Source organism: Columba livia, chromosome 2 (genome assembly GCF_036013475.1).
Source record: "Columba livia isolate bColLiv1 breed racing homer chromosome 2, bColLiv1.pat.W.v2, whole genome shotgun sequence".
Lineage (NCBI taxonomy): Eukaryota > Metazoa > Chordata > Aves > Columbiformes > Columbidae > Columba > Columba livia.
The window spans coordinates 41,605,023-41,620,026 of NC_088603.1; the positions used below are offsets into that span (position 1 = coordinate 41,605,023).

General features: G+C 41.1%; 1 protein-coding gene across 10 annotated transcripts in view; it reads left to right on the forward strand.

Annotated features, from left to right (window-relative positions):
• Positions 1-15,004, forward strand: part of RARB (retinoic acid receptor beta) — a 329,788-nt gene that overhangs the window by 122,568 nt on the left and 192,216 nt on the right. For all 10 annotated transcript variants that reach the window (XM_065051582.1, XM_065051581.1, XM_065051588.1 and 7 more), the window contains one exon: positions 11,808-12,308. In XM_065051582.1, the coding sequence (XP_064907654.1) occupies positions 12,131-12,308 (178 nt within the window). In that variant the 5' untranslated portion in view covers positions 11,808-12,130. The remainder of the gene's footprint in view (positions 1-11,807; positions 12,309-15,004) is intronic.

Sequence of the window (15,004 nt, forward strand, 5' to 3'; positions counted from 1 at the left end):
AACAGAAGATGATAAATTATGTGTGTGAAGTTATTTTGTGTTAGCAAAGTGTCCACACCTCTGTGATACTAAGATGATAGATGCACCTCCAGTCCAACAGACTAGTGTTCTGAAACAGAGTTCACAAGCAGTGCTTGAACCCTCTTTTTCCTTTGTTTCACTTTAATCACCCCCCTCACTTGACAAAGGGTTGCAGCAGGGATACCAACTCTCTAGCTCTGAGGAAGTAGAATTTTTAGTCTTGGAGTACAAAAAAATTGGACTGCTAACAGATTGAACCTACCTCCTGAGCATAGTGTCTTGTCTCCTGACTCTGGGGGATTCAGAAGCCTAGATCAACGTTTTACAATTCAGGCACATCCCTAACAAAATCTTATTTCTGGTTTCTCAGACAGCCTCCTGAATAAACATTATTCATTTTTTTGAGTGAATCCACATGCTCATCCTAACAATAAGTTTAGATTACTGCAAAGAAAAATTTTGCTATCTTGAGTAAAGTGGACTCTTGCAGGATCCTTCTCTGTGTGGCATATAAAGTGAAGTTTACTGAATTGAGGCTGAACTCTCTACTGCAGTGCATGTTTTCCAGATTAAACTGTATTTTATTCTATTTATCTCGGTGTCTATGTTGAAGCCTTTGTTTCTTTTCATAGTGTGTGAAGATCACATACAGCACTGACCATTCTTCAGTGCATTACTAGGCAGCATGTCTGTGCCATAGCAGGGCACAAAAAGTACTGTATTTACCAGTTGTCCAGGTATTGAATAAAGCCTAACTGGAAACCAAAGCTTTAGAGCTTTTTCTTCCTCAAATTGGTGATGAAGGCAAGTCTAATGTCATGATTCATAGTTGTCACTAGACATCCAGGTTGGCTAAATTTGACTAATAGTTTCCATCCTCTGTACTACTAAAAATAATCTGTATGAGCCCGTGCAGAGGAAGACTAGCCAACTGATTGCAGAGAGGGAGGTTGTGTGCTGCTTCACGTTATTGCTATGGTGCTGCTAAGAGCAAGACTTCTCAGGAAGATACCTCTAAGGCTGAACAGACAAATGAGATTTGCTTCTGCATCAGCACAGTCATCTCTAGCAATGCCTTGTTCAGTGAAGGCAAGCAACAAATGTTGCAGATCTAAATTGCCCTGATCCTTCCCATTAACATACAGTGACTTTACATCATCTACACTGATGTACAGATAAAGCATTGCCATCAACGCTAATGTTTTCAGCACCTGCTGCTCATAGAGCATTGGATGAGCCGCTGTACTGACTCATGGCTTCACTGGTGGAGGCTTTGAAACCAGCAACCACTTACTGTCACCAGTAAGTCACCACTGGTCTTGCGTGTCTTTTCACTCCCTTTAATGAAGTATCTTGTTATCCTGTTTCAGTGGTTCACCTGCAGCGCTCATCATGACCACAGAGTGTTGGCCTCCCTTAGAGATGTACTTCTCTGTCAAGGAGCTGCCCTCCAAAGCTGCTTCCCTCTTCAGCTTCTGAGTAGATCAAGTACTCCATTCTTTTAATGATTCCCAGGCCACCATCATTTAATAGGGATCTACCATCTGTCACCAAAACAATAACATCACTTGACCCCTCTTACTGATCTCAGAGGCCTCTTAAAGGTTATAAACAGTCAGTGTAAGGTCTTTTTAGTAGTTGCAGTGATGTTAAGTGCTGTATGTGCCATTGGTCACCATGACATGTTTCCCCATCAGCTGGAAGGTTAAGGATGAGCACTCTGAAAGCATACTTGGAAGTCTTCAGAGAGCTCCCCCACATCCTTCTAGAGGTAACACCACTTGGAAAGAGGTTGGCGTACTTGTAAACATGTGCACATCTCCTAATATTGCATGACATTACTGAACGTAGACAGCATGATGTGGTTTTCCTTGGTTACTCGGTCTCTCCTCCCCTAGTCTCCCATTTATTTCCATGAGCCCTCCTCACAAAAACTTGCTTTGACTGGGAATCAATGCAATGCTATCTTGACGTGCCTTATAGTCCGAGTTAAAGATCAATTAAATTCTAATCGAGGGGATGACATTTAGTGGAAGATTTTTTTTTTGCAGGATGGGAAGTGTGTCTAATTCTGAACTTAATCAGTGATCAGCAATGCTATCTTTGCTTTATAGATAGTTGAGTGTACTGTCAGTTTAAGATGCTACCTGTTGGCATCTGTAAATCTTCCCAAATCTTAGCAGCCTGTTGGTGCTGATCGCAGCTCACATTTGACTGGATTGTCAGAAGGGAGCCCAAGAGGCAAGTTCCTTGGTCCCATCAATGATAATTTTTCCTCTTTGTTGGATGCCACCTTGCATAGAAGCTAGTAGAATCAGAACAATCCATTTGAACACATGGGACCACAAAGGACAATTTGGGTCTCAAAGTCCAGTCTAGTTTTTCAGAACTACAGGGAGAAACTGTGCAGGAACAAAGGAAACCTGGTGAAAAAATGTAGTCAGAGAACAAGGCTTGGGTGGGAAAAGCTTCCTGTTGGAGTTTCTGGTCATAAGTGACCTGAGTGACCAGCCTGCTTTGTAAGAGATGTTTTTGCTGGCTACCCTGTGCTGCTTCAATTGTGGATCATCTGAATTGTGTTTGAGAGAAGTGATGCGTTTTACCCTTTGAGTTTCAGGATGGGCAGAAACAGGAGAATGGGTTCAGTCTGGGAAAAAAACCCACACAAATTTGGTCTGGAAAATCTCTCATTTCATACACTACTGTAGCCCATGGGACAGTCTCTCCTCTATGATATTCTCATAGAATTGTTTCAGTTGGAAGAGACCCTCAGGATCATCAGGTCTAACCATAACCTAACTCTAGTACTAAACCATGTCCCTAAGAACCTCATCTAAACACCTTTTAAACACCTCCAAGGATGGTGACTCCACCACTTCCCCGGGCAGCCTGTTCCAATGCCTGACAAACTTTTCTGTGAAGAATTTTTTCCTGATATACAATCTGAACCTCTGGTGCAACTTGATGTGGAATTAGTGTTTTGCATCCTTAGAAACATTAATAAGGACCAATTCAAGAAAAGACGATTTGATTCCACTGAAGGCAGAATTTTAGGAGTTAAGAAATATCTTTTAAAGTTGGGGAGGGAAATCTGTGTGAAAGTTCACTTAAACTTGGGGAGTAGGAAGCTCAGTTACCCTCCTTTTTGTTTCTATAAATGAAAGAGAACTTATTTTCTTGACAGTCTATTGGGACTTTTGAATGCAGCAGAATGAGTAAGGAATGCATTTAGTTGTAAAGCAGAGTATCCTATATACCAGCACAAAATGTATTCAAAGCCCTTTGAATTCTCTGTGGAAAACTGCAAGAGGGTCCCTTATAGAAGTGATTGAAAGTCACTGCACAGGAAATCAACTTCTCATCCTGTACATAAACATGAGCCAATTCTACTATATCTGGCTCTTGGGGCAGTACACACAGTAAATTGTTAACCCCATCACCTGACCTAGCCATTTATCTTTACTTCTCAGTATAGTTTTGGCAACTGCTGAGTAATGAAAGAAACATGGAATGCAGATAGCTGAAAAAAAACCCACAAAACAAACAAAAAACCCACAAAAAACTCCACTACCTCACACCTCAGTTACAGCCCTTTAAAACAGCAAACAACAGGAGAAAATGAGAAATTGCCCGATGCAGTGGGAGGATCTTAAATATGGTTAGTATAGAACAGAATTAACATCTCTGTAGAATAAGAGATGTGAAGCATGGATTTTCAATCCTTCACATCTTTTCATTGTGCTAGCACAAATAAATTAATAACTCCCCTGAACCTTTGTGGAACAAATAACCATAATGCCTTGCAGATTTTGAAATCTAAGCTGTGTGTGTTTTTAATGTTATATGTTATACACGAAGGTTGGCTGAAATGGGTTATTCTGCTTATAGAGTATTGTTCCCATATGAAGATTCAGGCTACATACTCACAGCTGCTACTCTCCAGCATGGACTCTCAGTTCCACTAAAATCAATAGCTGGCACAGCAGGATACTGTTGTAGGGTGTGTAAATAAATGGGTGTCATTGTGTCTCACTTTCACTTGCCCCCCGCCTTTCAGATTTAGATTTGCTTTTTTTTCAGGCATACAGCAGTGTGTGTTTGCAATGCAGGCAATGCAAAGCATAGCTGTTTAGGGAAAAAGCAGCTCTCTCCCCCCCTGCCTTTTAATACTTCCCAATAGGATTTTCAGATAAACAACAATTGCATTAATTATATTAATGATCTCTTAACAATCTCAGTCAGGAAAAAACAAAAACCAAATAAAACAGAAATCCATTTTGTGAGTGTCAGCTTTATGACAAAAAGGAATTTGCAGTCGCCCAGTAGACAGCTATCTTGCATACCAAGATGTAGGAAGAGTGTTGTAGTAATAGTGTCTTAATTCTGTTACAACAATTTATCTTCCCTCCTCCCTTAAGTCTGGCACCTACAGTTGAAAATATATGACAATTGTGGTTATGGGATGTAAGAGCTATAGATCTGCTTTTCAATAAACTGACTTTGAAGTTATGTTTCATGCATTTTCTTTTTTATTCATGCATCTGGTCATATAGAGTGGTTTACTTTTTTTGGCTGCAGACTTGGCAGATACAAAATGCAGATGTTGTTCTTCTGACTTAAGCTGCTATTTTAAGCTTTTTGGCCAGTGGTTGAAAATTTTAGACTCGGTTGTTTATTTGCTTATCATCAAAGTGGTTTTTGTCATATAATTCATATGCAAGTATTAGCTTTCTATGTTTACTTTCAGCGCTTGAGATTAACAGTATGGTCTTTTTTTTTTTTTTTTAACCAGCATGCTCTTTTCATTAATAATACAGTAGAATATGTTATGCTTCAGAGAGCTTTTTTTGTCAAAAAGCCCCCACCAATCCAACCCTCACATTGTGCTATAGTCCTTTCCCTTTAAGAAAACCATATCTGTCTCCAGATGCCTGCATCTCTTTGATACAGAAGGGTACACTAAGTTCCATCTATAAACAGAATCCACTAATTAAGAGTAATTGCTTCGGAGATTGGTACAGACTATTCAGCATCAGATGCATGTTCCTCTCAGATATCCATTAGCCTCTAATAAGATAATGCAGATGTGCCAGTCTGTTTCCTGTTTCCTTCTATTGTACCTTTATTGCCGTATATGGACCAATGGGATGGGCTGAACAATAAGTGGATGTCCTTTTGCTCCCAGAGCCCTTCTCAAAGGAATGTTTGTTATTAGATTGCTTTTTCTGTTTAGTTTCACATCACTATGCTAATAAAGGAAACATAACACTCCAAAGGCTGCATTTTTAATTTTTTTTATTTTTATTTTTTTTTTTATTTTTACTTCTTGCCACGGTAACTAGTTTATTGTTTAATTAAATCTCGTTGGATAGGCAAGAAAACAAAAATGCAATGTCTCACAGTCAACGAGGACTGATGGAAAACGGAGTACAGCCCTTTTCAAAATAAAGTTTCCATGCATTTTTAGGAGTTTAAAGGCAGCGTGGTTATCATGTTACTGTATCTGACTGATTCACACTTGACTTGTGCTAAATCTGCTGAATTATTCAGTACTACTCAATGCAATGCCATCAGCTAGCATAATAGAAAGCTGTGCATAATCAGAGATTTCAATACAAACTATACATTAAATACAGTAAGGGTTCTCGAAACTATTAGATCTTGACTTGTTTTGAAAACTGCATTAGAATGTGTCTCAAAGCTGTCTAATAAGTAAGGGCTCTGTCAACTCTGGCCCTTGGGAAAAAGATGTAATATATTGTTGAAAGGTTTTGCATGCAAAATTTCTCTGGAATTGTTTTTGTTGCTGGGAGAGGATAAAATTCCCTCTCTTGTCTTGCTGCCCAGGCTGCCCTTGCACTCCAGAGGTTCCTGTTTTAGGAGTCAGCCTAAGATTTGAGAGGGGGGGATTTTTGGCGTTGGCAAGAAAATGGGAAGTGAACTTAGAAGAGACTTCCTCCATGACCCTGGAAACTTTGGGGACATCTATGCTGTAGACTGCTGGGCTTGGAGCAGCAAATTCCCTAGTGTCCAGATCCGTGTGGAGCATGTTCTCATGTCAGCCTGCCTCTCTTGTTTTCTTGGTTTTGTGCTCCGGTTGTAAAGGAAGAGCAACAGCAGTTCACTGTGTTAGAAGGGTGTAGGCATGGCAAATTTAGCTTAAAAGTTTTGTCGAATGCCGTAGTCATGGATATCTTAAAATGACTGCTGAATTTCAAACATCGCTTCAGGTAGGGCAGAACTCCCCACTGACCTTTACAAAAGAGGGGGAAGAGGAAAGAAAGGCAAAAATCCTGCTTTAGTTGCAATGCTGACAACTTAATTCTCTGCTATGGACAGTGAGAGGGGAGGAAGAGGAATGTGGAGTTGGGGTGGTGTTGGCAGAAGGGAGGACAGAGTATAACCTTCCTATTGGCACAGGACTATCAGCCAAACCTCCTGTCTTGGCTTCTTGCCTATCCAGCTGTTGATGTGCATCGAAGTCACCTGTGACAGCAAGGGGACTTTATGAATTAAAATTAAAATTTATGCAAGTGCAAATAAGAGGGGTGAGTTAGGTTACAATAAAAATGTTAAGTATTGTTACCAAACGTAAGCTAAATTGCAACATAATGAATAAGAATCAATTAATTTAATACATTCTAGGAGAATGGACAGTTGTGTGGAAAGCAAAACTGTTTTCTGTGGTAAAACTTGTGCAAAATACAGGGGAAATTAAAGGATAAAAAAAAAAAAAAAAAAAGTTGGGTCACTGTTCATCCAGCAAAATTTGGAGCTTATACGTGAAAATTTGTTGTTTAAAACTTCTGCTCAGCTACATGAACACCAAGAAGAAATGTGGAAGAGACAGGTACACCTGCTGCATTAACTGCAGCTGATAAATATGCTGTCTGCTCTGGAGCTACTGTAGCCTCCTTCCCCTGTGGCCATCTGCTTTATCGCTGAAGTCAATAAAAGGCCTGTGAAAAGCAAAAAGGAGGCATATGTTCTGTCAAAGAAGAGTCATTGGCTGCTGTTCAGTGCAGCATAGTGCACAATGTGATCATCTCTTGGTGAGCCTTCAAAGAAGCTTTTCTGTATGATCCTTTTCCATACCCTGTTCATACTAAGAGCCTTGTACTCATGAACAGTCACTAGGGACAAGTCTAATAGAAGAGAATTTTCATCATGTACTTTGTGGATCCTCTGAAGTGCCTTGATAATACCCATATTCTGAAAATTTTACCTTGTGCATGCAGGGCAGAAATCCATGCTGTTGCCTCACATGAATGAGTGTTTGACCATTGCCAAGGTGACTCTGTGGTCAGTTTGGCTTGCTCCTTTTGGGATTGCTCCTCAGCTGTGGTAGCTGGCTCTTCCCTTCCTGTTCAGAGTAAGCTTGTTAGCTTGCTCCTCAAGGGAATGCAGGCATAGGATGTTCAATGTCCACACAACAGGGAGAGGATGGGGCTTGCTTTCTCTTCTAGGTGCATCAAGCGCAGCATTAACAGCCAGTCAAGGGAGGTGATAGTCCCACTCTGCTCTGCACTGGTGCGGCCTCACCTGGAGCACTGTGTGCCACTGGGGCCACAGGATAAAAAGGATATAAAGCTACTGGAGAGTGTCCGGAGGAGGCCACGAAGCTAGTGAAGGGTTTGGAGAGGAAGCCGTATGAGGAGCGGCTGAAGTCACTTGGTTTGTTCACCCTCAAGGAGATTGAGGGGAGACGTCATGGTGGCTACAACTTCCTCACAAGGGGAGAAGGAGGGGCAGGCACTGATCTCTTCTCTTTAGTGATCAATGACAGATCCCAAGGGAATGGCAGGAAGATGTGCCAGGAGAGGTTTAGGTTGGACATCAGGAAAAGGATCTGCACCCCGAGGGTGATGGAGCACTGGAACAGGCTCCCCAGGGAGGTGTTATGGCCCCAAGCCTGACGGTGTTCAAGAAGAGACTGGACAACACCCTCAGACACATGGTGTGAACTCTGGGGTTGTTCTGTGCAGAGACAGGAGTTGGACTCAGTGATCCTTGTGGGTCTCTTCCAATTCAGGACATTCTATGATTCTGGGCAAGTGGCACAGTCCAGAGATGACACGCTCCTTCAGCCGTGGGACACTTACCATAGCAAGTGACAGCAAAGGATAGTTTCCTCAAAGCTGGCGTCCATACATTGTCTTGCAGTGTTTTGAGCTGTGGTGCAGGTTTAACTGAGAAGAGGTGTTTTCACCTTGAAACCATCTGCAGCCTAGGCATCAGTGGCTGGTGTCTGATGCTTGGATCTTCATCAGTTTGTTGAGGGGTGTGAATCTGTCACTCTGATGACACATGAGTGGAGTCTTATCTTAGGAGTTATTTTTAGTGCCATGGAACTGGCATGAATGGGGACAACTGGTTTTTTTGTTGTTGTTTTTTTTGTTTGTTTGTTTGTTTTGGGAGTGGGGTGGGGTGTTTCTATATTGCAGCAGTTTCTACTTTGCAATGTCCTCTGCTGTGCAGTGATGAGGTTATGAGTTTGTAATCTCTGTTAGCAGTGCTGATGACCTGAAGTCTTTTGCACAATGTGAGTGGCATTCGCATCTTTACAGAGGCAGAGTTGCTGAAATGTAGACATCTACCTGTGATTTCCTCCTTGGCCATCAGATGGATGTTCAAACACAAGAACATTTATAATATCCGGCTGCTCCTGAGGGACGCTATTTAGGAGCTGAATGACAGACTGGTTAGAGCGTTATACCTTTTACACTGTCATTCCTTTATGCCTTTAATAGGAGAGAAAAGCAGAGAAGCAAATTCTGAAGGCACACTAATCTGCAGGAAATGTCCTGCCATGAAGGGTGGAGGATGATTTTTGAGTAAGGCAAGATAAACATACTTTCTGGTGGCAATTTCAGTATATAATTACACCTCATGTCAAATTAAAAGCATGCAGAACTATAGGATTATAATCTCATTTGGCACTGTTAGGTATTTCATGTGAATTTGCATACTTGCTGCATTTTGTCATTGCCAGGTTCATCATAGAATGTGTTCCTCCAGTGGTGAGGAAGTGACCAAAGAGTTTCCTGAGTGCCCCTTTTCCCCCTCTGTCCTGGAAGAGTTGCTTCTTTTCTGAATACTTTTCTCTTAAATATACAAATATATCTGATGATGTAGTTCTGGGAATTTTTATAATTTGTGCTGAGTTCTGTATTTTTCTGGCTAATAGAAATATAATCGAAGGTATCAGTTTTACAGAATGAATTTTATTTCCAAAACCTTACATCATTTCAAAATAGGTGACCTTGTTCTGTGTTTAATTTAATGCACAGATTTTTGAGGGCTGGTTTTCATCAACATCCCTTCCCTCTTTGTTTTTCTGCAAGTATTTTGAAGCATGGTATATTTGCTGGCTCTTGTGGAATTGCTTTAGAAAACATTAGTTCTTTGTGTATTCCTTTGATACTTGGCTTTCCGTCTCTCTTAAGTTTCATAAATCTTTAGCTAGGTAGAACAGTCACCAGCTATGCTTCATCTCATTTTGCGGTGCTAGTGAGTGGATGTGTTTTGGCTGTTGAGGCTTCCTCAAAAGATCTGCTTGATTTCACCGGTCTCCAGGCACATGGTCCTCGAGCTTGGCATGGCCAACAGCTGTGCATTAGCTCACTATACCCCCGTTACAGTCTCATTTCTGTGTATGTCTGTCTCTGTTAGCATTAAAGGTATTTTGTGCTTAATTTACACAGTTATCAAACACTTAGAAGCTACATTTCTGTTATCCCCAAGTAGGCTGCACTCAGCAAAAATTGCTGTCTGAAAACATGCACAGCTGGTAACCTTTGCTGGTATTCCACACAGAGCAGAAACACTCTGCTGCTCTCTGACAGGCAAACATATGCATTCATATCTGTCTTTTTTTTTTTTTTTTTCTTCTTTTTCCCTTGCTCATTTTGCATTCTTACTGACAACTGGTAGACTGAGGAGCAGGAGTGATAGTCAACGTTGCGTTGTTGCATTTTCCCTCCTCTGGCATCAATTTTGCTTTGTAACCTTGACAAGTCATTTCACCACTGCCTTATTTTCCCACCCAAAACTCTTCTTGCCTTTGGTTTCAGACTACAGTTTCAAAGAATTATGAATAAAAATGGTACACAGGCAGCGAATATTGCTTCTGGTCGCTGACTGTAGCAGATGCGGAGGCGTAGCACGTTGTCTTGGATAACAAAGCCTTTAGGCAGCCCCGGACTTGCTTTTGGGTGGTTGAGTTTGATCTGTGGCTCCTACTGTCTTCCTCCAAACAGTGTATGTTGGAGGAGATGGTTAACTCCTCATGCAGGGTCATGCTCAGGAGCTGCCTGCGGTGCTTGTTGTTTTTTGCTGGAGCACTGTACAAATAACTGGGGGAGGAGCACTTACGATATTAAGTGGTTGCAGCCTTCCCAGTAGCTCTCAAGAATCATAGAATGTCCTTAGTTGGAAGGGACCCACAAGGATCATGGAGTCTAACTCCTGTCCCTGCATATGACAACCCCACAGTTCACACTATGTGTCTGAGGGCATTTTCCAGTCTCTTCTTGAACACTGTCAGGCTTGGGGCTGTGACATGTCCCTGGGGAGCTTGTGCCAGTGCTCCACCACTCTTTGGGTGAAGAACCTTTTCCTAATGTCCAACCTAAACCTCCCCTGGCACATCTTTCTGCCATTCCCTCGGGTTCTGTCATTGATCACTAAAGAGAAGAGATCAATGCCGGCCTCTCTTCCCCTTGTTGGAGAAGCTGTAGCCGCCACAAGGTCTATTTTTAGTTTCCTTGAGGCTGAACAAACCAAGTGACTTTGGTCGCTCCTCTTACGGCTTCCTCTCCAAACCCTTCACCAACCAAGAGACCAGTAGCACTAACACTGCACCAGCAGGTTGTTTCCAAGAAGACCAGACATCCACTGTACATAGACTTGAACAGCTATGGTGAGAGCAAATTTAACTGCTAAGAATAGCACAAGAAGTGCCCCATTTTTAGCCTGAGGTTTTTGATACAGAGACTGAGAAAATGAGGACCTCTTGGTAGGTGCCAGCTATTTGAGTGAAACACTGAGGAAGGCACGTGTAGCTTTGGATGACTTAGAAGATGGTGTTCATGAGAGCGAGTACCTAGCAAAGCACAGGAGCAGTGTGTTGCCATCATGTCACTCACCCAGCTTATGAAATAATGGGTGCTTGTTTATTTGGTGATAGAGACGGTTCCCCCTGCCCACCAAAAAAAGAAAAATAAAAAAAGAAAGAACAATCAGTGAGGTATCTCTTAAGCAGCAGTAAAGTAATTATCCTTTGTGAGAACAATCATTGGTAAATCAATTAATGTATAACAGCCCAATACACCATCACTCTCAGATACAGTTCCCCAGTGCACTGCCTGAGCCTTGACATTGAAGAGAGCCTCTTCAGTGTAATTCGTTCTGTAACTTCTATGGAGGAACCCAAAGCTTTCAGATACGTGGAAATTTTGCAGAAGGTTTTATATATATATATATATATATATATATGTTTGTATATCTGTGTGTGTGTGTATATATATGTATGTATGTATGGGGTTTTTTTTCCCCTGAAATTGCTTTTGGTGTAACACATTGGGCAGGGAGATCAAGTTAACGGGTGTTCTGCTATGAGCTTCAGTAAGGTCAGAGTTTTACCCCCACGTACACATCAAGCTGATCTTGTAAGACACTGAAAAATAAGTAATGACTTAATAAAAGTGGCAAAGGGGTAAGAGTTTTCTATGCTTACATATTAAAAATATGAATATTATAATAAAAATATTTTCTTGTTCCCACAGACTGTATCAGTATGCATCTGTAGAGAACAACTGTCCTCCAATAGAAACATTTGCCTAAGTGACTGAACTGTACCTAAATATCCCGAGTAAAAAGACTCTCTGCCCACGGTCTGCAAAGCAAGAATGTGCTGGAAGAGACAACAGTAGGAAGCGGCAATGAAATACAGAACGGACTTGGTCTAGTGAATTACCTTTTCATCATCGCGCGGTCCAGGTCAAGCCGTACCTGCAGGCTTGACAGCCCCCTTCATTCACAAGTTGAGTTATCTATTTTCTGGCCTGGAGTGATGCAACATAATATTTTTACACTGTGAGGTGTTAACATGACAACCAGCAGCCGCACATGTCCCGTACCAGCAGTGAATGGACATATGACTCACTATCCGCCAGCACCATATCCATTACTTTTTCCTCCAGTCCTTGGTGGACTGTCACTGCCTTCCCTCCATGGACTCCAGAGTCACCCACCAACTAGTGGTTGCAGCACCCCGTCACCTGCAAGTAAGTGCTTGGTATTGATAGCTTTTATTGACCAGTTTTCCTCTAACAAAGACTGATCGTGTTCATTCTGAAATTATTTTAAGAGTAATTGCAGTTGTTCGTCTGTGATGTATTTTACTTGTGGAAAGAGCATGCATTTATTTTGAAATCGCATTTTCACTAAATATTGCATAAACACGCTACTATATGACACACGAAAGCCATGGAAACGAGGGGTGATAAAACCTGCAGTGGATTTTGGCACATCCTGCATTATGTTAACTGCAGAATCCAGCATTGTGTTTAAAGAAAAAGCGGTCGTTGTGTATTCAAGAACAGCGATGATTTCACAGTACAGAATTCTCTTAAGTTGTGCAGTAATTAGTGCTGCTTTAGTTTTCTCCTATAAGTATCTGCTTTTTTCCTGGGAAGCTTATGAAGAGCAGCCCAGTGGTCAGTGAGTAGCTGTGAGCTGCCTGTGGCTGCAGAATTAACCCCCGAGTCTGTTGTCCGGTTTCGTGTGCAGCACTCTTGCATTTTCAGTGCTGCTGAGTGTATTAGCTGGGCAAATTTGTTTTCATTGCCTTATGATGAACACACTTTTTCTGCTTGGTCTTAGTTTTATGTATAAGTAGCTCCAAACAAAGCTGTCCTAGGTATAAACTCTTTAAGCAGCACCACACAGACAAGATATATCTCTGGATGTCTTAGCAATGGGTGACTGATGTATCTGTCACCATGTGAGGAAAAAGAGAATGTATACAGCTTTGAAGGTAAATTTGTTGTGAAGATGATTGCCTAAATAAATTACTGTGATTGTTCCGTATGAAAGGGTCTTGACTGAACAGCAAATTTGCAGAACTATTCTTCTTTCTACTGAAGGAAAAGGAGACTTGCTACAAGAAGTGCTCCTCATATGTATTTCAATAGAAAGCATGCAAAGCTGGAACTCCCAACATGAATGGGAGACCACAGTGATGAAAAAACTTCTCAAGAGTAGAGTTGTGGGGTTTGTTGCCTAGTACTAATTCTGGCTTCTTGTCTCGCACATGGTTATTTGAAGGCTGGGCAGTTTTGAAGTAAAGCACTTTCTTTTTTTTTCTCCCTCAGTTAACGTGGAAAGTTTTAATTCAGTCACGTGTGGGGAGAGGTACAGCTGGGTCAGGCCTGTATTTGACATTTTATTGCAGTGTGTTTATTGGAGGTGAAAAACAAAATGATGTACAGCCAGAAGGTCTACAAGTAACTGTCTTTCCAATCCCTTCAGAAATTATCCTGGTTAATTATCAGAGTACCATACTGAAATTATCCACTGCTATTGCAAGAATACTCGTCTGTTGAAGAAATAGGGTGTTATTAGTTAATGGGAGCTTTTTCTGAGGCATACATTGGTAAATACCAAATGTGTGTCATCAGATATGCAGAGTTTTTCTGTTCTGTGAGTTGTTCCTGGGTAATTAAGAATGTGTTGCAGATGCATTATTAATGGTTAATAAACCAGTCAGTGTTCAGCCTTTCAAAAAAGTAGTGCTAAGTATGCATTTCTGTGGATGTGCAAATAGGTGGCAACTACTGAATCTTTGGGTTTGTGTCTTTATGACCTGGTCCCAGCATTTTCAGTGTATTATTTTGGTTGAGGACTGGCTCCCATTGACTGCACATGAAAGCCTGGCAGCTGTTGTGCATAGCTTCAGGCAACAGTGTTTGAAAATGCCAACTAAAATTGGCAAGATAAGGAGGAGGGTGACTTGAATGAGAATTTATTTTCAGGCACAAGCCGCTGCAGGATAACTCTTCTGGTTTGTACTACTGTTTTCTTACATTTGGTGGTGATAGCCTGTTTTGTTTTGACACCTGTAGACTTTGGATTCTGGACCTTGCGGTTAATATCACTAGAATTATGGAGACAAATTCTTGGAAGCAAGCAGGTTGAACTTTGGGTTATATTTAAAGTTTTTGGTTTGTGATTTGTTTATTCGTTTGTTTACAATAAAGCTACCCATAGGCCAAGGTCAGTATGATTGGTGGCCCCTACTAAAATTCAAACTTGTATTGGATGATGGAAGAATTTGGATCTCACTTGCAAGTTTAGAAGAAATTTGTTTAAGAAAACATTTGGTCGAACTACTGCTCTCTATATGCTTGAAGCTGTTGTACTGTTTGTTTTCTAGATTCTTTCCATTCATGCAAAATAGAAGTGATCTTACTTAACAGGAATGCCATAAAGATCTCTCTAATGTTTTTAAAACAATTCAGTTCAACAACTTTTTTCCAAAGTTACTATCAGGCTTCATATTATTGTCCTGTTTTGTTTTGTTCTGTCTTGGCTTGAGGCTTTCCATGATGGCAGATAACGTTATATCAGGTTGCATTAAGTTATCTTAATCTACAGTTGGGCTAGATATCTCCAGTCCTGTTAAATAAATGACAGTGTTTTAGATGCATGAATTTCCTGAGCACAAGGGGCTTCCAATAAGCATTCAGGATGGGGTGATTTAGTTTCATTGATGTTAATAATGGTGTTGCCTCCGCGACCTGTGACTTGGCCTCTGTTTTTATACTGAGATACATAGTGCAAAATACTTAATAATTAGAGGGCTGGTCACAGTGCTAAAGAGGTCAGAAGATGAAAAAATATCATTTTTATGCATACATGAACTATGCATTAGCACCAACCAAGACCACGGTCAAGAAGATCGTTACTTTCATAAGTCCAA